This window comes from Oncorhynchus masou, chromosome 29 (genome assembly GCF_036934945.1).
Source record: "Oncorhynchus masou masou isolate Uvic2021 chromosome 29, UVic_Omas_1.1, whole genome shotgun sequence".
Classification (NCBI taxonomy): Eukaryota; Metazoa; Chordata; class Actinopteri; order Salmoniformes; family Salmonidae; genus Oncorhynchus; species Oncorhynchus masou.
This window is the reverse complement of record NC_088240.1, coordinates 25385225-25408460: the sequence shown is the minus strand read 5'-3', so window position 1 is coordinate 25408460 and position 23236 is coordinate 25385225. Positions and strand designations below refer to the sequence as shown.

Sequence of the window (23236 nt, the reverse complement as noted above, 5' to 3'; positions counted from 1 at the left end):
GCGGTTAAGATATCATTTAGGACCTTGAGCGTGACTGAGATGCACCCATGACCAGCAAACCAGATTGCATAGCAGAGAGGGTATGGTGAGATTTGAAATGGTCGGTAATCTGTTTGTTGACTTGGTTTTTGAAAACCTTAGAAAGGCAGGGTAGGATAGATATAGGTCTGTAGCAGTTTGGGTCAAGAGTGCCAGGTGGAAAGCATGGCCAGCCGTAGAAAAATTCTTATTGAAATTCTCAATTATAGTGGATTTATCAGTGATGACAGTGTTTCCTATCTTCAGTGCGGTGGGCAGCTGGGAGGAGCTGTTCTTATTCTCCATGGACTTTACAGTGTCCCAGAACTTTTTTGAGTTAGTGTTGCATGAAGCAAATTTCTGCTTGAAAAAGCTAGCCTTGCTTTTCTAACTGCCTGTGTATAATGGTTTCTAGCTCCCCTGAAAAGCTGCATATCACGGGGGCTGTTCGATGCTAATGCAGAACGCCATAGGATGTTTTTGTGTTGGTTAAGGGGAGTCAGGTCTGGGGAGAACCAAGGGCTATATCTGTTCCTGGTTCTAAATTTCTTGAATGGGGCATGCTTATTTAAGATGGTTAGGAAGGCATTTAAAAAAATAACCAGGCATCCTCTACTGACGGGATGAGATCAATATCCTTCCAGGATACCCTGGCCAGGTCGATTAGAAAGACCTGCTCGCTGAAGTGTTTCAGGGAGCGTTTGACAGTGATGAGTGGCGGTCGTTTGACCACTGACCCATTACGGATGCAGGCAATGAGGCAGTGATCGCTGAGATCTTGGTTGAAGACAGCAGATGTGTATTTAGAGGGCAAGTTGGTTATGATGATATCTATGAGGGTGCCCGTGTTTACGGCTTTGGGGAGGTACCTGGTAGGTTCATTGATAATTTGTGTGAGATTGAGGGCATCAAGCTTAGATTGTAGGATGGCTGGAGTGTTAAGCATGTTCCAGTTTAGGTCACCGAGCAGCACGAGCTCTGAAGATAGATGGGGGCAATCAGTTCACATATGGTGTCCAGAGCACAGCTGGGGGCAGAGGGTGGTCTTATAGCAGGCGGCAACGGTGAGAGACTTGTTTTTAGACAGGTGGATTTTTAAAAGTAGATTGTTTGTCAAATTGTTTGGGTACAGACCTGGATAGTAGGACAGAACTCTGCAGGCTATCTTTGCAGTAGATTGCAACACCGCCCCCTTTGGCAGTTCTATCTTGTCTGAAAATGTTGTAGTTAGGGATGAAAATTTCAGAATTTTTGGTGGTCTTCCTAAGCCAGGATTCAGACACCGCTAGAACATCCGAACATCCAATCTAATTGATTCGTCTCTGTGTAACTTCTGTCCTCTACCTCAGATCAAAGAGAGCCTTGCTGATGAGATCCGACAGGAGATGGCCAATGAGCTCCTGGCGGCCGTATCTCCACGACGATCACCTGTGTTGGCCAGAGAATACCCCCTGTTAGACTGTTGACAGGTCCTACATCTGAGGTGAGTGTCTGTCATTCTGTGGGTAGAGACGCTATCTGTTCATACTGAAAGTAATCTCTATTTCTTCACTAAGCCATAAAGATCCTTTCATGTTATCTACACCCTGCCGTAACCAGAATCCCTGTAGCAATCCACCATACCTGATCCAGCGGAGCTCAGCTCAGCTCATTTCATGCACTTGTACAAATTGGTTCTTCGAGCCATATAGACCTGTTGCGATTCAGCTATCCGCTGGCACATGTATGTATAGCTTTCGGCTAGCACCTCTATTTTTCAATGTGTAAAGAGTGTTGTTGTTTTCTCCTGCAGTTGAAGATAACCACTGGTAAAGTCTACCCATTCTACTCAACCTGAACACTGGTGAAGCCATACACTGAACAGCCCAACAACCCTTTTACCACTGTTTCTACTATTTCCAGAGAATTTGATGATGGCAGATACCTTAACACTGTGTTTTCAACCATATAGGTAGAGTTTTTTTATTTCAATGGTTTCTTCTCCTCAGTAGTCTGCTGACTGACAGATACACTGGGGCCTCATTTATAACCGTTGAGTAAATTTCACACTAAATATCTGAATATCTGCATGTGCCATTTCTGAAAAGACTGCATACATAGAAAAATAGAGATTTATAAACTTGGCATACGTATTTTTACTGTTATAAATCACACCCGTCCTGAAACTGTGAGTGAAAGAGCATCAGTACTCTGTCTGAAAAACGCCCATTTACCTTTTATGGTGACAATAATGCCCTTATTCGCTGTATCCTTTCGAAGTATTTGAGCAGTTTTCTAAAGGAAATAGCAATAGTGAACTTGATCAAATGTCTTTGGAGGTGATTGCAGAATGTTACACTTTTGCAATGACCTTTGCTGTAGGCCTAGGCTATCTGATAGACAAAAAGTTCATGAAAGACAACAACTATTGCAAATTGCTGTTGAGCTGTAAGCAGACCGTTTTAATTTAATTAGGCCTAATGTTTTGCAATGACTTTTTCTCTGAACGGTGCTACACTGCCCTCAAATTCTGAAACATTCTCTACTTACAGTGGTAGACATTCACACTACAATGCACCTGTTCACCTGGTAAATTTTAATTTAGTTATAAATTAAAATAGCTTATCTATAAGGCTTAATTAAATGAGAGATGCGCATGGTCATTTTTTTGTAGGCTATGGTTACTTCAGAAATATGGACCAATAATGTCCAGAAAAGGTGAAGAATTTATTCTGCAATAGTTATGAAAAGATGTATTATGTGTATAAATGCAATATTGTCTACTCAAGAAATGTTAAATTACAGTATTCAGATGTTGGCTACAGAAGTAACCTGCAACCCATCTGTTCCACCATTAATACTACTGCGCTATGGATCGGATGGCATAGAGCAAAATACTTGAAATAGCTTATCTATTTACTACTGTGAAGTGGGTCCAATTAAAGCAGATATGAGATTAATGCTATTCCTGTTATTGCCCGATATAGGCTACCTCGTGAGTATGACACCATCACAGAAAAGGTGAGGAATTTATTATGCAATGATCATGGAAATAAATAATAACTAGTAGCCAGGGATATAGATGAGTGTCTAATTATTTTAAAATGCAAAGATACACTAAATATATTTTCTCTTTACTCACTAATGGAAAATGATTGCATCTCGTTATTAACCTGTTTATTGTTATGCAAAAGCGTGTCCATATCCTCCATTTGCACAAAATATAAATGTACTTGCCTGCTTGCAATACAATATTTCAACCACTAGAATCTGCATAAGCATTGTCTGAAGTCTGCGAGAAGGTGAGCACGTTTTTACATCAAGTTCAGTTTTTATAAATGCCATCTTTTGTGTGAAAATTGGCACACACATTTTTTGCAATTTATTGTGTACCTGCCAAAGGTTTATAAATGAGTTCCCTTGTATCTTAAGACCTGTATGCTGTGTGCCTTGGAGACACTAATGCTGCTGTATACTTGCTGTTATAGTGAACTGTCTTGTTCTCTGTCTTAACCGTCCTATTTCAAACACTCAGAATGACTAACTACTGCATTACTCATGTGCTGTCGACAGGGGTGTAATTGGAGGGGGAACTAGAGTTCGCAAAGTAACTTAAACACATTTTGTACATGTTTAAATTATTTTAACTGCCCAGTGTTTCCAGATATCTGTGAAACATGACCTATAATTACTTACAATATGAGCTAAATAGTTTTCCTTCTATTTTTTTTATTAAGTGTTAAAAAGCTGTTTTTCTGTGTTGGAATGTTATGGGTGTACCCCAACAAAAGAATGGTGTGGGTATATACCCGGTCATTAAAAATATTAATGCTAGTAGACCGCTGATTGGCTATCTCCTCCTCCTCATGGAGATGACATAATGTTCTATGAGGAAATGGCAAGCATTTTTGTTTTTGTTTTTTCAATTAATGCTGGCAACATATGAGCATAGGAATAGTCAACAATTTTGGGGGGATAGAAGTTAACAGAATATAAACTTTTAAAAGTTCTGTTTTCACTGGGTCGTTACTTTACGGTAAATTCTAGGATCAGTAAGTTTCCAGAGTGACTTTTCTCCAATTCCATCTCTGGTTGTTGGTGACATTGTTATTATGTTATGATATGATCCTGATGTTGTGTATGGCTTGTATTTAAGCACATAAATGTGGATCAGGGTGCGTCTCTTGTCCTAAAGGTGAAAAATAGAGTTAGATGATTATGGTTGTATGGGAATTTAGTGTCAGCTGTAAATTACCATGCCCTCCTCTTCCAATGCCTTCTCTATGAGGAACTAATCAGACCTGGTTTCAAATACTATTTGAAGTCTTTAAAATACTTTGATTGTTTGCTCAGCTTGCCTGTAGTGCCAGATGGGCAGGGTTGACCGTTTTGGGACTATTCTAATGGCTCATTAAGCCAGGCAAGGTCAGATAAAGTATTTGAACCCAGGTCTGGAACTAACTATGCAATACATTTCACTGTCTCTGAACTTGAAAATGTCATTAGTAGAAAGACTATATCGAGCTCTATCAGACAAGATGCTGTTAATTCTACTGTGTTTCTACTCTGCAGTTCAGGCCACCTGTCTGTCTCTATTACCCCTTTAAAGAAAATATCTCAGGACAAATACATTTAGTGGTTTTTAATGTCTATTTAAGATAAGAAATACAGGTATGAATTTGTTTGTTTTTAATGTGAGACACTAACAAAAACACACATCTGGGTCGTATTCATTAGGCACCAAACAGAGGAAAATTGATTGCATCGTGCAGGGACTAAATTTGATTTGATTTTGACTTACTTTCTGTAGAATCTTTAAAAATAATGTTTTCAATTGTTACCCTAATGAACACAACCCAGGACAAAGGTGTGAAATGAGTATAATGCATACATTTAAGTGGTGCTTTTTAAAAGCAGTAGTTGATGCAACCCAATTAAACTTGTCGTTTCTGGTTTGGACAAATTATGTACATAATGTTTGTTAAAATTAAATATTGGTGCACCTAAAACATTGAAGGAATGCAAAAGGGACTAATTTGGTGGAATGACCCACTTACTACATAGCTGTAGATGATCTGTACTTACCTGGAGCTTACTTGTACTTACTTCAAGCACAGACGAACATGCAACTTATAACTTCTCTTTTCCCCTATATGCTGAACTGTGCATCACCCCTGAGGTGGCACCCAGTCGCTTGTCCGGCCCGCTCCACACCTCCAGCCCCTGCCTCTAATTCTCTGGCATTTCCTCCAGAGGTATTAGGTGTTCCTAGGTCGTACGTGTTTAGAGGCACAGAATGATCCCTGAGCATAAATGGGCACCATTGACGGCAAGGCGAAAACACACTGGTTGCGTCTCAAATGGCATCCTATTCCCTACATAGTGCACTACTTTTAACCAGGGTCTAAAGTAGTGCAGTAGGGAATAAAGTGCCATTTGAGACACAGACCTGCCCCAACCATGGGCACTGGGACTGTGGGCCTGTTTGTGTGCCACTCAGTTTGACTTGGTGTGGTGTTAACCTCAGCAACACAGACCTGTTATTATTACTTTTCTCTTAAGCGCTCCTTTATATTGTTTATTATGGTTTCTCTGTGTACAGCACATTGACACATTGTGAACATTACATCAGCATACTGTGTTTTGTCTTCTCATTCTAGCTTGGATCATCTGCCATTCCTAGACAGATGCCAGACACAGAGAAATGGGTCATTTATGGTTATTTATGGTTCATCAAAGTCCTCATTGAGGACTGCATGTCAGAATGTTGTTGTTTTGCCACTTCACTTAAATTGAAGTTTTGGAGACTACTACATCATCCACAAATAAACATGTTATTTATTTGTATGTATTTGAACATTGTGGTTACATTAATGATGAATGAAATCAAATAAATCTTATTCATGAATTATGGGTGTCGGGAGCAGATAGTTTTTCCAACACACCTATTATAGCGTTGGTATTTCATCAATGCTGTCCAATTCAAGCATATAAGGCTATAATATCGTTTGGATGAATGCAATAACTATTGTATGTGATTTTATAAAAATGTGGGGTAAAGAAAACTGTTTTAACATGGCATCCTCTTGAACTGACCTGTATTTTCCTGCATTCTAGACTAGAGCACAGAGTGGAACGATGATTTAAACATCTCTGTTTAGTTAGAACGCAGATTTTTGGAGGGTTAGTGGTTTGAAAATGCAGACTTTTGAATTTGGAAGCTGGCGCAACCCCCTGATCTGAAATATGAGGATATATGTTGATGGGAGTCAGTATCCCACTCCGAAAAGGACACGGTTTCCCCACTCTGACCCGATATGCACAAATACATTTCTTCAACATGAACCAGGTTTCCAGCCATGCCATTAATTCAACTACATATTGGATTATTTTTTTTCAACAGGCCTGGTGGAAACAACATATTTGTCGGTCAATTTTCCAAATTGCGACAAAACAAAATACTATCAAAGTTGCCCACTGGGCACAGACATAATTCAACATCTATTTTTGTACGAGATCTTGAGTTTCTTGGCAATTTCTCACGTGGAAAAGCCTTAATTTCTCAGAACAAGAATAGACTGACCTGTTTCAGAAGAAAGGACTTTGTTTCTGGCCATTTTGAGCCTGTAATCGAACCCACAAATGCTGATGCTCCAGATACTCAACTAGTCTAAAGAAGGCCAGTTTTATTGCTTCTTAAATCAGAACAAAAATTTTCAGCTGTGGTAACAAAATTGCAAAAGGGTTTTCTAATGATAAATTAGCCTTTTAAAATGAAAAACTTGGATTAGCTAACACAACAATTGGAACACAGGAGTGATGGTTGCTGATAATGGGCCTCTGTACACCTATGTAGATATTTCATAAAATATCTGCCGTTTCCAGCTACAATAGTCATTAACAATGTCTACACTGTATTTCTGATCAATTCAATGTTATTTTAATGGACAAAAAAATGCTTCTCTTTAAAAAACAAGGACATTTGTAAGTGACCCCGAACATTTGAATGGTAGTGTGTGTGTGTATATAAACAAGTGATTTATAAACTATGACATGCCTGCGGGATTGAGCGTATTAGGCCTTTTCCAGACAACTCCACTGTCTCAAGGTTCACATACCACTCAGGAAAGGAGAGGGAGCGAGAGGGAGCGAGAGGGAGTAAGTGAGCACAAGGTCAATGAGAGAAAGAAGTATGGAGGAAGATGGAGAGAGCGGGGGGCAGTGGCTTCCTGAACTTGGGTTATCAATATTTAACATTGTGCCTGCCTGGTCCCTTCGGGGGATTATATTGCACTTCTGGGCCATGATGTCATGATACTCAGAGAGCGAGATTGAGGGAGGGGGAGAGAGATATCGGAAACTCAGACTGGCCTATGGCTTTCATCAATGATAGAACAATTGACCCAGCAGAGGCTAAAGAGAATGCTGATGGTCTGTCTAGGGCTGGGGGACAAGGGAGACTGGCTGTGGCTGCTATAGTGGACTGGACATTAGTAGAGTGTGTGAGGTGGAGTGCATCTCTCTCTTTCTCTCTCGTTTTCTTTGACGGGGGCAGGGGAGAGGCAGGCTGGGCTGTCCACTAAAGCTATCACAGGGCTCATAAGGAAGGGGGAGGAACAGAAGAGGCTGCTGCTGCTACAGTATGTGCAGCTGCTCCCAACACAGTCCCCTCTTCCTCTCTTTCTCTTACTTTCCCTCCCTCCTCGATCTTTCTTTCTATCTTTTCACAACATGGAGCCCAACAGTCCTAAGAAGATCCAGTTTTCTGTACCTGTCCAACAGAGTCAGCTGGACCCTCAGGCATCGGAGCATGTAAGTGAAAACCTCCACTTCTACATGATATGTTAATAAATGTAATTACCATTATGACATGGTAATGGAACAATGTTGTTATGGTGGGCTCGCTGAAAGAGTGTGGGGCTTATCCCTGTGAGACCCAAGCATTTTTGCCCCCCAAAAATTGCAACACTTACAAAATTCCTCCTGCTCTTGATCAGAATGTTTTCTCAATTTATTTTTTCTTCTACATAATCACATCGTAAAGACAGGACACAAAACAAATGCTACTTAGAAATACATCTGAGTCTACGGAGATGAACTATGTAGCGTTAGACATGGGTTTAGGACCTGTTGCATTTTTGCAACCTGGGAATCTGAGTTAAAAGGACTAGCTCCTCTTGACACTGACTGGCAGAAGAAGCTTTACTTGTATCATGTTATGCATGTGTGGGAAACCTGTTTTATGTCATGGACAATGGTGAACTCCTTGAAAGATGAGTGAAGGCTTGTTTTCCCCCTTCACTTTCTGGAATTATTTGTCACAATCTTAGTTTTCTAGACTTTATTGCAATGTCTTAGTGCCTTAAGTGAATATTGCTTGGGGAAAAAGTATAGTGCCAGACTAAACTATTTCCATTGTATCCTTATTTGTCACCATAGTGGTTATAGAAAAATGGCTTCATCCAAAGCTTTGGCCAACCTCTCCCACTCCCCCCACCACCTCCACACCCACCCCTCTCCATAACCTAGACTAGGGATTTTATTGATACTGAACTCTATAACTTTGTAAAACATGCACACACAGCAGTGACTGGTGCTTGTTGTCTGTCTCCAGCTATACTCAGAGCCACACTTTACCACCACTTTTCCCTGTCCTGTCTCTCTGCCCTGTCCTGCTCTACCCTGTCCTGTCCTGACCTGCGACCCTATCCTATCCTGTCCCGCCCTGTCTTGTCTCTCCCAAACAGATCCGTAAGAGGAGACCTACACCAGCCACCCATGCCATCTATCTTCCACCAGACCTAACTGCAGCAAGTAAGATACTTCTCCTGTGTGAGAAACAGGGTTGGGGTCAATTTACATTTCATCTCATTCAATTCAGGAAATAGACATTCCAATTGCCCTCAATGAAAAGCAGTGAAAATGGAATTTCGGTAGTTTCCTGTATTGAAATAAAATGTGTGGTCTGAAAGTTGCCAAGCTACACTCAGCATGACTCTAAACTGTCATGGAAATGATGTGTGTCTTCATATGACAGTTGTTTGGTTTTTGATTTGTTGTGCTCCTGTTGAGGGTCGTTTGAATTTGGAGACTTTTTGTTTGTTCCCAACTTGCTCATTATTGATAGTGAGAAACACAAACGAGATTTGACTCGCTCTCATTTATGTAAATCATCTAAGTGTTTTCTTTCAGATCTGTCTGTTGACATTTAATGAAGAGCTGTGGGATATAAAGGAGTTATGTAAACATGGGTTGAATATGGGCTCGAAGACTATTCTTGTGGGCTACACAAAATGGAGTGTTAAACTATAAGATGTCTGAGGGGGGGAATGATGGATAGAGGGTGATCTCAGCCCTGGTGAATGGGAGTAACGAGAAGAGTGTTAAAAAGGAGGCGGCAAGGCGAGTGTTTTTATCTTTGTTGTGTCATCATGAAACAGTGAGAGTGGAATCTAACCTTGAGTGAGAGATCCAGAACATGGAGGGTCACAATGTGATATCAGCACAAATACCTTCCCTATGGCGTCAGCATATGGAGACTGCAACACTGCACAGCTATAGTCACAACACAGCCACAGCTTACAGCTCAGCCTCCAGCACAGCCTGCCACCTAGCCACAGTCACAGCCCATACCCTAGCAGGCTGCAGCACAGTCATAGCAAAGGCTGCCTTGTCCACACTCTGGCCTTCCTCCCCACTGCTTTTGAAAGGTCATAATAGAATAAGACTGAGAGGACCTGTGCCAAAGAAAGCTCCCCAGGTATAGCTGTGGATGACTGAGGCAGTGAGAAGAGACCAGCAGGACCAAATAAAAGATGATTGGTCTCTAAAAGAGAGTACAGTATCTGTCTGTAATCAAACACTGGTACGTTATTCAGTTCAAACCTGATAGATAGCAGAAATTCAACCTTCAACCACATGACACACACCAATCTACCAACTATTTCCTTATGTTGCGTCTGGAAGGCAGTGAGATCAGATATTTCTGGCCTCCAGGGTAAAGCTTGGTTCATTAGCCTCATCAACACCCTGTTGGTGACCTTGACCTTTACCCTGTGTGACTTGACTGTGTGATCATGGACAAACATACATCTCCACACGCATCGCCCAGCTGCACACCACATCCCAGCCTGCTGTACAGCCCAGCACAGAAGGCATGCAAAAACCCACCCAGACACACAAACACGCACTGTTCAGGCTGCCCAGTACAGAACAGAAAGGCATGCAAGCAGAGCTCCCAGTCAGGCATCACAGTCATACTCAACATCACGTCACTGAGGGGAACAGGATGTGAATGGTTATCATTATCGTTATGTCATGACATGAGATAGTGTTGTTGTATCTGACCACTGTTCCCCATGTCATAACCTGGCACAGCCTAGCTGGCTACATATCTTACAGCACACAGGGTTTGATAAATCATCTGTTTGTGTGTGCTTGTGCATTTGTGTGCATGTGAGCATGTGTGTGTTCTGTGAGGTGCTGGGTGGCCTGAACAGTGTGTTCGTGTCTGGGTGGATTTTTGCAGGCCTTGCACGCGCGTATGTGCGTGTCTAGAAGAGAGGTTTGATAGATAGGTATGTACAGTGGGGCAAAAAAGTATTTAGTCAGCTACCAATTGTGCAAGTTCTCCCACTTAAAAATATGAGAGAGGCCTGTAATTTTCATCATAGGTACACTTCAACTATGACAGACAAAATTAGTAGGATTTTAATTAATTTGCAAATTATGGTGGAAAATAAGTATTTGGTCAATAACAAAAGTTTATCTCAAATACTTTGTTATATGCCCTTTGTTGGCAATGACAGAGGTCAAATGTTTTCTGTAAATCTTCACAAGGTTTTCACACACTGTTGCTGGTATTTTGGCCCATTCCTCCATGCAGATCTCCTCTAGAGCAGTGATTGTTTTGGGGCTGTTGCTGGGCAACACAGACTTTCAACTCCCTCCAAAGATTTTCCATGGGGTTGAGATCTGGAGACTGGCTAGGCCACTCCAGGACCTTGAAATGCTTCTTACGAAGCCACTCCTTCGTTGCCCGGGCGGTGTGTTTGGGATCATTTTCATGCTGAAAGACCCAGTCACGTTTCATCTTCAATGCCCTTGCTGATGGAAGGAGGTTTTCACTCAAAATCTCACGATACATGGCCCCATTCATTCTTTCCTTTATACGGATCAGTCGTCCTGGTTCCTTTGCAGAAAAACAGCCCCAAAGCATGATGTTTCCACCCCCATGCTTCACAGTAGGTATGGTGTTCTTTGGATGCAACTCAGCATTCTTTGTCCTCCAAACACGACAAGTTGAGTTTTTACCAAAACGTTCTATTTTGGTTTCATCTGACCATATGACATTCTCCCAATCTTCTTCTGGATCATCCAAATGCTCTCTAGCAAACTTCAGACGGGCCTGGACATGTACTGGCTTAAGCAGGGGGACACGTCTGGCACTGCAGGATTTGAGTCCCTGGTGGCGTAGTGTGTTACTGATGGTACGCTTTGTTACTTTGGTCCCAGCTCTCTGCAGGTCATTCACTAGGTCCCCCCGTGTGGTTCTGGGATTTTTGCTCACCGTTCTTGAGATCATTTTGACCCCACAGGTGAGATCTTGCGTGGAGCCCCAGATCGAAGGAGAATTTCAGTGGTCTTGTATGTCTTCCATTTCCTAATAATTGCTCCCACAGTTGATTTCTTCAAAGCAAGCTGCTTACCTATTGCAGATTCAGTCTTCCCAGCCTGGTGCAGGTCTACAATTTTGTTTCTGGTGTCCTTTGACAGCTCTTTGGTCTTGGCCATAGTAGAGTTTGGAGTGTGACTGTTTGAGGTTGTGGACAGGTGTCTTTTTATACTGATAACAAGTTCAAACAGGTGCCATTAATACAGGTAACGAGTGGAGGACAGAGGAGCCTCTTAAAGAAGAAGTTACAGGTCTGTGAGAGCCTGTTTGTAGGTGACCAAATACTTATTTTCCACTATAATTTGCAAATAAATTCATTAACAATCTTACAATGTGATTTTCTGGATGTTTTTTCTCATTTTGTCTGTCATAGTTGAAGTGTACCTATGATGAAAATTACAGGCCTCATCTTTTTAAGTGGGAGAACTTGCACAATTGGTGGCTGACAAAATACTTTTTTGCCCCACTGTACAGGGTGAATTTCTACCCATTGTACTGAATCATCAGTATGAACGTACAGGTTTTATTTATCCCATTGTACTGAATCATCAGTATGAACGTACAGGTTTTATTTATCCCATTGTACTGAATCATCAGTATGAACGTACAGGTTTTATTTATCCCATTGTACTGAATCATCAGTATGAACGCACAGGTTTTATTTATCCCATTGTACTGAATCATCAGTATGAACGTACAGGTTTTATTTATCCCATTGTACTGAATCATCAGTATGAACGCACAGGTTTTTTTATCCCATTGTGCTGAATCATCAGTATGAACGTACAGGTTTTATTTATCCCATTGTACTGAATCATCAGTATGAACGTACAGGTTTTATTTATCCCATTGTACTGAATCATCAGTATGAACGCACAGGTTTTTTTATCCCATTGTGCTGAATCATCAGTATGAACGTACAGGTTTTATTTATCCCATTGTACTGAATCATCAGTATGAACGTACAGGTTTTATTTATCCCATTGTACTGAATCATCAGTATGAACGTACAGGTTTTATTTATCCCATTGTACTGAATCATCAGTATGAACGCACAGGTTTTATTTATCCCATTGTGCAGAGGAAGGGAAAGGGTTGGTACTGTTAATTGATGGAGGGTTTACTGGCCCATATTCTCCTCAGAGAGAGTTTTTGGCAGAGGGTAAGGGGTGTTTTTGGCTGCGTCCCAAATAGCACCATATTCCCTTTATAGTGCATTACTATTGACCAGGGCCATAAGGATCTGGTCAAAAGTAGTGCACCATGTAGAGAGTAGGGTGCTATTTGGGACGTTCCTGTTTGTGACAAACCAGCTAACCCAAATCTACTGGGTGGCAATTAAATTGTCTGACAGAAGCCAGTTGCAGGACCTTCATCCAGGAGCCAGCTTTAAAGGCATTATATAGTCAGAATGAATGAATGTGTGTGTTTTACATTACAGACCCACCCTTTCATTTTATCCATTGATTTCTTTATCCTTGGCTGGGTGCATGTATTTCTGTCTCCTCAGTGCCAGGTCTGTGTTTTATGGCAGGCTTGGGTAACCACTGCCAATGTGACAGCTCTGTTCCCACCATGACCCTGGTTCCATCTCTCCATTCCTCTATCCCTCTATTCTCTATGTTTCCATGGGCGTATGGACAGTTTCCTCCAGCCTAGTTGTCTTGTCAAACTCTTTGCTTAGTTGATAGTATTTATGCTATCTGGACTTTTACCATTACATTATCCTGAGATATCCCATTGGGAGTTACTGGCTGTGTGCTGTGAATGAGAATGGATGGTGTAGTGTAGTCGAGTGAAACTTGTTTTGCTCAACTCTGTCTGTGTATGTGGGCTGCATACTGTAGGTGGTGTGCGTGGGACCCTATTCATTCACAGCCATTATTTCTGCTACAAGCAGCTCTTTGTCTTGCTGATATTTCCCTGTGAATGTCATCCAAACTGTGTCTCTTGGAGAGAGGCAACTTCTGAAGGTTTATACTGAACCTTACTGTAGTGTTGTGTCTCTGGATTATTGGGTGTCCCGAATCAGAATTTTATCATTGAGAACCAGATGTGATATCAAGATATTTTGAGCTGCAGTGCCCATGGCTTTAATTGAACACTCTCCCTTCCAGAGATAATGTGTGAAACCCATGGACCTGGAAATAGCTAATACAAGACTCTCCCTCTGGCCATTTTAGCTTTTTATAAGGCTCACTGTTGATTTGCCATCAGCTCGTCAACTCTCTCCTCTTGTGTAAAAACAGCTGGTCATTTTCCTTGGACGCAGACCCAGTAGTATGACTGGTTTCCTATAACAGTGGCTGGATTGAAGGGTGTCACAGAGGATGTATAGTGTTATAGATGCATTGTAAAGTGTCATAGCAGCCTTACATGACCCCAGGGAATGCCAGTGCTCTTTTCCCCTGCCCACTACAGCGGAGACTATGACGTCATCACCCTCCCATGCCCGTAGGCTTGATGGTCCGAGACACATTGACTTCATTCAGCTATTGTTGTGAGGTGATTTGTTATATGGTAGTAACATGCTGATAATGTGGTCCACATGTTTTGCTGCTGCCTTTAGTTAATGTACTGTGTTGGCCTTAGAATACAACATAGGCCTACAGTACAAGGTTTAATTTTTGTCCAATACATATCGTGTGCTCTGCATGTTTAGCTGTTTTGTAGTCACATCCAATGCTTGTCTGATGTTCCGTGCCATTCAAACAACACCCTTGGTCATGTTAATGTGCTCCACATTTTTTGATGTCCGTTCATGTACAGTGTTGGCCACAGAGAACTACATACAGATGTAGGATCTTAATTTAATCTACAGTCCCATTCAAAAGTTTAGACACACCTAATCATTCATGTGTTTTTCTTTATTTTTTACTATTTTCTACATTGTAGAATAATAGTGAAGACATCAAAACTATGAAATAACACACATGGAATCATCTAGTAACCAGAAAAGTGTTAAACAAATCAAAATATGTTATTATCCACCCTTTGCCTTGATGACAGCTTTGCACACTCTTGGCATTCTCTCAACCAGCTTCACCTGGAATGTTATTCAAACAGTCTTGAAGGACTTCCCACATATGCTGAGCACTTATTGGCTGCTTTTCCTTCACTCTGCGGTCCAACTCATCCCAAACCATCTCAATTGGGTTGAGGTCGGGTGATTGTGGAGACCAGGACATCTGATGCAGCACTCCATCACTCTCTTTCTTGGTCAAATAGCCCTTACACAGTGGGAACCACACATGCAGAGATCATCCGTTCACCTACTCTGCATCTCACAAAAACACGGCGGTTGGAACCAACAATCTCACATTTGGACATGTCCATTGCTCATGTTTCTTGGCCCAAGCAAGTCTCTTCTGATTATTGGTGTCCTTTAGTAGTGGTTTCTTTGCAGCAATTCAACGATGAAGGCTTGATTCATGCAGTCTCCTCTGAACAGTTGATTTTGAGATGTGTCTGTTACTTGAACTCTGAAACATTTATTTGGGCTGTAATTTATGAGGCTGGTAACTAATGAACTTATCCCCTGCAGCAGAGGTAAATCTCTGTCTTCCTTTCCTGTGGCGGTCCTCATGAGAGACAGTTTCATCATAGCACTTGATGGTTTTTGTGACTGCACTTGAAGAAACTTTCAAAGTTCTTGAAATTTTCCATATTGACTGACCTTCATGTCGTGAAGTAATGATGGACTGTCATTTCTCTTGGCTTATTTGAGCTGTTTTTGCCATAATATGGATTTGGTATTTTACAACATAGGCATACAACATACAACATATCTTCTGTATACCACCCCTACCGTGTCACAACTCAACAGATTGGCTCAAACGCATTTAAGAAGAAAAGAAATTCCACAAATTTACAAGGCACACTTGTTAATTGAAATGCATTCCAGGTGACTACCTCATGAAGCTGGTTGAGAATGTGCAAAGGCTGGCTACTTTGAAGAATCTCAAATATAAAATACAGTACCGTTAAAAGGTTTGGCGTCACGTATATATTTTTTATTTATTTTTTATATATATATATAATTTTTTTTTGTCCATTAAAATAACATGAAATTGATTAGAAATACAGTGTAGACATTGTTAATGTTGTAAATGACTATTGTAACTGGAAACAGCTGATTTTCTATGAAATATCTAGACAGGCGTACAGAGCCCCATTATCAGCAACCATCACTCCTCTGTTCCAATGGCATGTTGTGTTAGCTCGTCCAAGTTTATAATTTTAAAAGGCTAATTAACAATGTCTACACTGTATTTCTGTTCAATGTTATATTATTTTAATGGACAAAAAAATGTGCTTTTCTTTCAAAAACAAAGACATTTCTAAGTTACCCCAAACATTTGATCGGTAATGTTTATTTAGATTTTTTTAACACTTTTTTTCATTACTACATGATTCCATATGTACTATTTCATAGTTGTGATGTCTTCACTATTATTATACAATGTTGAAAATATTAAAAATAAAGAAAATCCCTGGAATAATGAGTAGGTGTGTCCAAACCTCTGACTTTTACTGTATATTGTCACGGCAAAACAATCCTGCAGCAACAGGATTTGAACGTTTAGTCGAGAATGTTGCTTGATCGTGGTTAGGCTATTAGCTGGTCAAAGGTAGGATACAGAAAACATGCAATACTCTTAACCCACACTAACACATGGTTATGTTTTTAGTGAGCTTATGGAAATCACAAAGCTCATCTGCATTTCCTGAGGTGCAGAAAAATTCTTAGCAGCAAAAGAGTGATCAAAGTAAGATCCAGCATCTATATAATACAGGGCTCGTGTGTTGACCCATGCTATTCATTCAACAAAATAGTCATGTTAATGTGGTTTGCATGTTTGTGCTGTCTTCCGTTTATGCACTACAAACGTGATGGAGCTGAATTCAGTCTGGAGTTTCAGGCTACGTCTGTTGTCCAGTGCCATTTATTCAATAACTTATTGAATTATTGGTGTTTTGCTCCAGCTGTGATGTTCATGGTGATATGAATCACCCCTGGTTGTCATTTCTAAGATCAATTTCAATTCAGAGAAACATCAATGGAGGAGAAGTTAGCGCAAACCAGTCATCCATTACAGCCGGATGTTAGCAGTGATCTGGACACTGAACCATAAACTCTCTCAGCCATGAGCTCATCATGATGAACATTACAGCTCTCCCACTGTAGTCACATCACACAGGTGTAATACAATGTTCCAGCAGAACCTCAGCACACAGATTCTAACCAAGGGTTGAGTAATAGCTCCTTTTTTGGGCGACAGGTAGCCTAGTTGTTAGAGCGCTAGTTCAGTAACCGAAAGGTTGCTGGATCGAATCCCCAAGCTGAGGTAAAAATGCGCCCCTGAGCAAGGCAGCCCCCAGCACCTCTCTGATTCGGAGGGGTTGGGTTGAATGCATTCAGTTGTACAGCTGACTAGGTATCCCCCTTTTTTAAGGCTGACAATTTTAGCTAAACTGACAAATGTACTATAACTCATGTCTGCTTTTCTCTCACACAGATGACAAGCAGACTACAAGTCATCAAGGAGAGGTAGTTCACACTCTGTTTACCTTGTGTTTAAAAGCAGAAATAAAAGTCAAAGAACAACATGATCAGGATGCTCCCTAGCAGCAGTCTATGGTTCTATGAGGTGGCATGTCTATCTGATGCAGTTGTCATTGATTACCTGAGATGTCCTGGCTCCTGAAATAGCTTCAGTGAAATGGGATCTCTGCTTGTTGTTTCTCATGTGGTTCTTTTTTTCCCCCTCCATCTCTCTACACCAGACCCAGAGTGCAGGGACATCTCCCGCTCAGAGAAAACACAGCGTCTACACTCCGCCCACCATGAAAGGTACAGGTCGTCACTCACACCATTTTTTTCAACACAAACCGTTGCATTCACAAGCTCTGCCGTCAAGACAGCACAGGTGACATTCTTTCATATTCTCCTTTTATTCTGGAGAGTAGGAAACACTGGGTGTATTGTCTGTGGTCAGCATTATATTTAAACAGAGCCCACTGAAGCGTGACAGAGTAACTGCTTGCTGACTCATAGAGGTAGCTATTTCCTGGCAAGGCCATGGCTACTCTATATATACATCTACATTAGATATTGATTGACAGAGTTATCATCCTCCTGTTATAAGACTATCAAATGGATAGTCAGATAGTGCACAAAGAGAGCTACACCATCCCATCCCTCAAATGGATAGTCAGATAGTGCACAAAGAGAGCTACACCATCCCATCCCTCAAATGGATAGTCAGATAGTGCACAAAGAGAGCTACACCATCCCATCCCTCAAATGGATAGTCAGATAGTGCACAAAGAGAGCTACACCATCCCATCCCTCAAATGGATAGTCAGATAGTGCACAAAGAGAGCTACACCATCCCATCCCTCAAATGGATAGTCAGATGGTGCACAAAGAGAGCTACACCATCCCATCCCTCAAATGGATAGTCAGATGGTGCACAAAGAGAGCTACACCATCCCATCCCTCAAATGGATAGTCAGATAGTGCACAAAGAGAGCTACACCATCCCATCCCTCAAATGGATAGTCACTAGTCAGGTGGTGCAACAAGGACTATGGGCACAAAATAAACTCATTTGAACACAGCAGCCTATTCTTGGTCCAATTAGATAGCAACTATATTATTGTAGTAATTATTGTAGTTTTCATTACACATTTGGCTTGTTAATTAGGGGGTGGATTAGAATATATCCAACATGGCCAAACAATATCCAATGGCCAAAAGCCTTTAGGCTCAATGGCCTTGAATTCAGTTGAATGCTGAATATGCTCCAGTTCAGAGCACAGCAGGAGACCACTTTCTGTTGTAACAGATGGTCAAAGAAATGAAATGCCCAGTCCGATCAAAAACATGATTTCTGTATTTTATATATTTCCATACTATGAGGTTGGAATAATAATGAAATTGTGAAAATTATGATAATGCCATTTTAGTGTAAGCGCTGTTCAAATCATCAAGTCAAATTGTATTAGTAAGATGCTTTGTAAACAACAGGTGTAGAGACTAACAGTGAAATACTTAATTATGGGACCTTTCCAACAATGCAGAGAGAAGATAATAGAAAAGTAATAACAAAGTAATAATAGATACACAATGAGTAATGATAACCTGGCTACATACAACGGGTATCAGTACGGAGTCCATATGCGGTAATTGAGGTAATTGAGGTAGATATGTACATATAACTAGGAATAAAGAGACTAGGCAACAGGATAGATCAACAGTAGTAGCAGCATATGTGATGAGTCGAAAGAGTTAGTGCAAAAAGGGTCAATGCAGATAGTCTTGCAGTTAAGAGCGTTGGGATGGTCACTGGTTCGGATTGCTGAGCTGACTGGGTGAAATATCTGTCGATGTGCCCTTGCGCAAGGCACTTAACCCTAATTACTCCTGTAAGTCACTCTGGATAAATGTCTGCTAAATGAATAAAATGTTTAAAAAATAATACTAATAATTATAGTCTGGGTAGCTATTTGGTTAACAATTGAACTAACTATTTAGCAGTCTTATGGCTTGGTGGTAGACGCTGTCAGGATCCTGTTTGTTCCAGACTTGGTGCATCTGTACTGCTTGCCGTGTGGTAGCAGAGAGAACAGTCTATGACTTGGGTGGCTGGAGTCTGACAATTGTTAGGGCCTTCCTCTGACACCGCCTGGTATAGAGATCCTGGATGGCAGAGAGCTCGGCCCCGGTGATGTACTGGGCAATTCGCACTACCCTCTGTAGCGTCTTGCGGTCGGATGCCAAGCAGTTGCCATACCAAGTATTGATGCAGCTAGTCAAGATGCTCTCAATGGTGCAGCTGTAGAAATGTTAGAGGATCTGAGGGACCGAGCCAAATCTTTTCAGCCTCCTGAGGGGGAAGAGGCGTTGTCGTGCCCTCTTTACGACTGTGTTGGTGTGTTTGGACCATGATAGATCCTTAGTTATATGGACACCGAGGAACGTTGATGTGAATTGGGGCGTGCTTGGCCCTCAAATTTCCTGTAGTCCACGATCAGCTCCTTATCTTGCTGACATTGAGGAAGAGGTTGTTGTCCTGGCACCACACTGCCAGGTCTCTGACCTTCTCTCTATAGGCTGTCTCATCGTCTTATGGGGTTAGGCCTACCACCGTTGTGTCATCAGCAAACTTAATGATGGTGTTGGAGTCATGCAGTTGTGAACAGGGAGTACAGAAGGGGACTAAGCACGCACCTCTGAGAGGCCCCCTGTTGAGGGTCAGCGTGGCGGATGGGTTGTTGCCTACCATCACCACCTTGGGGTGGCCCGTCAGGAAGTCCAGGATCCAGTTGTAGAGGGAGGTGTTCAGTCCCAGGTACCTGAGTGATTGAACCCTGAGCTTTAGTCATAGGTGTTCATCTTGTCCAAGTGGGAGAGGGCAGTGTGGAGTGCAATTTAAATTGTGTCATCTGTGGATCTGTTAGGGGGGGGTATGCAAGTTGGAGTTGGTCCAGGGTGTCTGGTATGATGGTGTTGATGTAAACCATGATCAGCCTTTCAAAGCATTGGCTTCTTGGGCACAGGGATTATGGTGGTCTGCTTGAAACATGTAGGTATTACAGACTGGGTCAGGGAGAGGTTGAAAATGTCAGGGAAGACATTTGCCAGCTGGTCAGCGCAAGCTCTGAGTAAGCGTTCTGGTAATCCTTGTGAATGTTAACCTGTTTAATGGTCTTACCCATATCGGCTTTGGAGATTGAAAAACTGCCTGAAATTTCAGTGACATGTGGTAAATTAATTCAATTGACTAATAAGAGAGTTCCAAACCTGTATGCCAATAACAGCTAATTTTCTGTTTTCCCCTCCCCACACAAACCCTCCGACAGTCTTAGCAAAATTCTTGCTTGAGAAATTGCTCTTTGCTAAGAAGCTTGTTTGTTTTTACGATTTGAATTGAAAATGATTACAGTATGGTAATAACCATACCTAGAAAGTACCTAGAAATTATCTGATATTGAGATAAACATGGCTGCATTGGACCTTTTAAATTGAAGTATTATAGCATCATTTATTTAGGTTCCATACTGTGTGTCCACAGACTGCTCTAGAGGCCATGGTGAGGACAGAGACAGCCTGCCTCCTACCAGGCTGGCCAAGACTCACACAGACACGCTGGCCCTAGCAGAGGAGCTATCAGGGGCCCTGCCACGACTGGCAGACACACCGAGGCGCAAAGACACCCCCTACCAGCACCAGCCTCCCTTCATTCCAGGTAAGGCCCTCACAGCAACACACTGTACTTGATATGAAAGTCTAGTCGAACTGGACTGTAGCTTATGTGGAAGGCTACAGTCAAATAATGTGGGCCTGGCTCAGGTTCGTGTTGTTTCCTTCACAGAACATGTAAAGCTGCAGATACAGCTCACCACTGTGGTTGAGGTTGTGAGGGCGAATCAGTTCACACTGTCAAATCTAGTTGGTCACACTACTGTCAATGGCTTGATGTTGGTCATAGTTAACGGATATAGACTAAAGCGTTTAAAGATCTCCATACACATGGACGTCTTCTCTGTGCTGTTGCTTAGCTGCAGGGAGGAGTGTTCCAGCCACCTTTAATAGATGGCCTGGTCACAGGACAGATTACATTTGACCACTGCTGACACAAACAGCATCATACTTGCACACACACACACACACACCATCATCATCCTCTGTAGAGTATTAGAACAGGACACAGTGTGTGCCTGTGTGAGGAGCTGTTAGAACATACTGTGACTGTTTCTTAGTTATTGATCTCTCTGATATGACCCTACAGCACTCTCTGTCCAATTCCCAGGGGTCAAGCTGCTCAAGAGCACATCAAAGAACTCCTTCCCTGAGGAGGAAGAGAAGGAGGTGGAGGAGGAAGAAGATACCAAGAAGAAGTAGGATCCAAAGTGAAGCGTGAGGAGCAGACAAACTGTTGGCCATGTTTCTGATGGTTCACACACATGAATGGGTAATGAACTCTTGGTAAGAGATGATGCTAAACTATCAGGTTATCATTTCTAACCTGGGAATCCATTTTATTCAGCCATGCGTTGTTGAGATTAAGAAAGGACAATGTCATTCATTCATTTGTCTGTACTGTATCTCAAACTCTTAGTTGGTTATGTATGGTTAGATATTGTAATAAGAGAGTATATATGAACAGCAATACTGGCTGTTATGCAGTGAAAATATATCTGGAATTATACAGATTTTTGTTTGTTTTCTTTAAACAGAAAATAACAATGCATCTCATTGTGTCTGTCTCATCATGTAAAAACATATTTCACATAGATTGACTTGATATTTTTGTAGTATTTTATACAGAAACTGGGCTATGTATGAATTGTTAGACTTGTTTACCACTCTAAGGTACTGCACAAACAAAGGAGTCCTACAATTTATTTTATTTATTTCGCTCACTGGTGTTTGGAGTGTCTGAGTCCTATCCTATGAAAGGCTGATGCATTGCACATGTGACCAAATAATAAAGTTCATTCTTGAATGAACTGTTGGCAAAACCTGTACATTTCAGATGTCTAATGCATTGTGGACCTATAGTGCAGCAGAGAAACATCACCTGCAAATAATGCCAAACCCTCTCAATTTCAGGCAGGATTATTTTAGTAGGCTAATTGTTATCTCAAATTAATCGTGGGAAGATTTCATAACACAAAATAAAACATTTTTCTCTTACATGTAGTCAGTGTATTTATTGTGTCAAACAGAGAGGGTGTACGTTAACTACGTTACAATGGGAAAGGAATAAAACGGCACCCTCAAGTGGGTAATATTAGGCACTGCACAACCAATCATACTCAGTGTGTGTGTAACTGTCGGCAACCATTCCAGTTCTACTCTAGGGTAAAATATGTTTGTCTACCATGAGATCAAGAGAGAACACACACTGTTGCAATTAAGAACCGTGATCGTCCTAGTGTACCATACAAACCCATCTGAAAGAGAAGAGAGAATGAATATAGACAAACTACTTGCGGTGCAAAGAGGAGCAAGAAGATCCCCATTTTTAATAAATAACAATACAATAACAGACTGGAAATAAAATCAATCAGAACAAATTTACAATAAAAAAAGCTAACAAACAAATATGGTGAATCAGGGGCGGCCCACAATTGGCCCAGTGTCGTTAGGGTTTGGCCGGGATAGGCCATCATTGTAAATAAGAATTTGTTCTTAACTGACTTGCCTCGTTACATAAAGGTAAAGTAGAATAAAAATCAGGAAGTGGCAGCATTGTTGGGTAGCTTATCAGAATCAAGGGCTCTGAAGAGACTTCTCCCCTGACTCAAGGACTGCCCCAGGGCCTGCTCCTGCAAGCAACAACAGTTACCATGACAACACAGCATCACACAGCTGTAACCTTGACAACCCTCCACTCCGCAGTTCTCTCTCGGACACTTGGTCACAGATCGTTGTGACTGACAATACGATTATAGAGATGAGAGAAATACTACATAGCTATAGCCTACTGACAGGACACAGAATTATAAAAATACATGACATTGGTAGGTTTCACTGTGATATTGTACTGTGTT

The 23236-nt window shown here is 41.5% G+C and overlaps 3 protein-coding genes across 3 annotated transcripts in view; 2 read left to right on the top strand and 1 right to left on the bottom strand.

The window, feature by feature from the left end:
* Nucleotides 1-5905, top strand: part of LOC135519260 (protein ITPRID2-like) — a 44058-nt gene extending 38153 nt beyond the window's left edge. The window contains exons 17-18 of the mRNA XM_064944395.1: nt 1368-1501; nt 1811-5905. Coding sequence (XP_064800467.1) covers nt 1368-1484 — 117 coding nt within the window. The 3' untranslated portion in view covers nt 1485-1501; nt 1811-5905. The remainder of the gene's footprint in view (nt 1-1367; nt 1502-1810) is intronic.
* A 1386-nt stretch (nt 5906-7291) lies between these two features.
* On the top strand, nt 7292-22370 carry LOC135519258 (protein phosphatase 1 regulatory subunit 1C-like). Its single transcript, XM_064944393.1, has 6 exons — nt 7292-7809; nt 8745-8811; nt 17191-17222; nt 17459-17525; nt 20752-20925; nt 21469-22370. Exons 1-6 carry the CDS (start codon nt 7729-7731, stop codon nt 21579-21581), a joined length of 534 nt encoding a protein of 177 aa, XP_064800465.1. The 5' UTR covers nt 7292-7728; the 3' UTR covers nt 21582-22370.
* A 308-nt stretch (nt 22371-22678) lies between these two features.
* LOC135519259 (dual specificity calcium/calmodulin-dependent 3',5'-cyclic nucleotide phosphodiesterase 1A-like) overlaps nt 22679-23236 on the bottom strand; it is a 62526-nt gene continuing 61968 nt past the window's right edge. Inside the window, exon 16 of the mRNA XM_064944394.1 lies at nt 22679-23011. Within this exon, the coding sequence (XP_064800466.1) occupies nt 22956-23011 (56 nt within the window). The 3' untranslated portion in view covers nt 22679-22955. The remainder of the gene's footprint in view (nt 23012-23236) is intronic.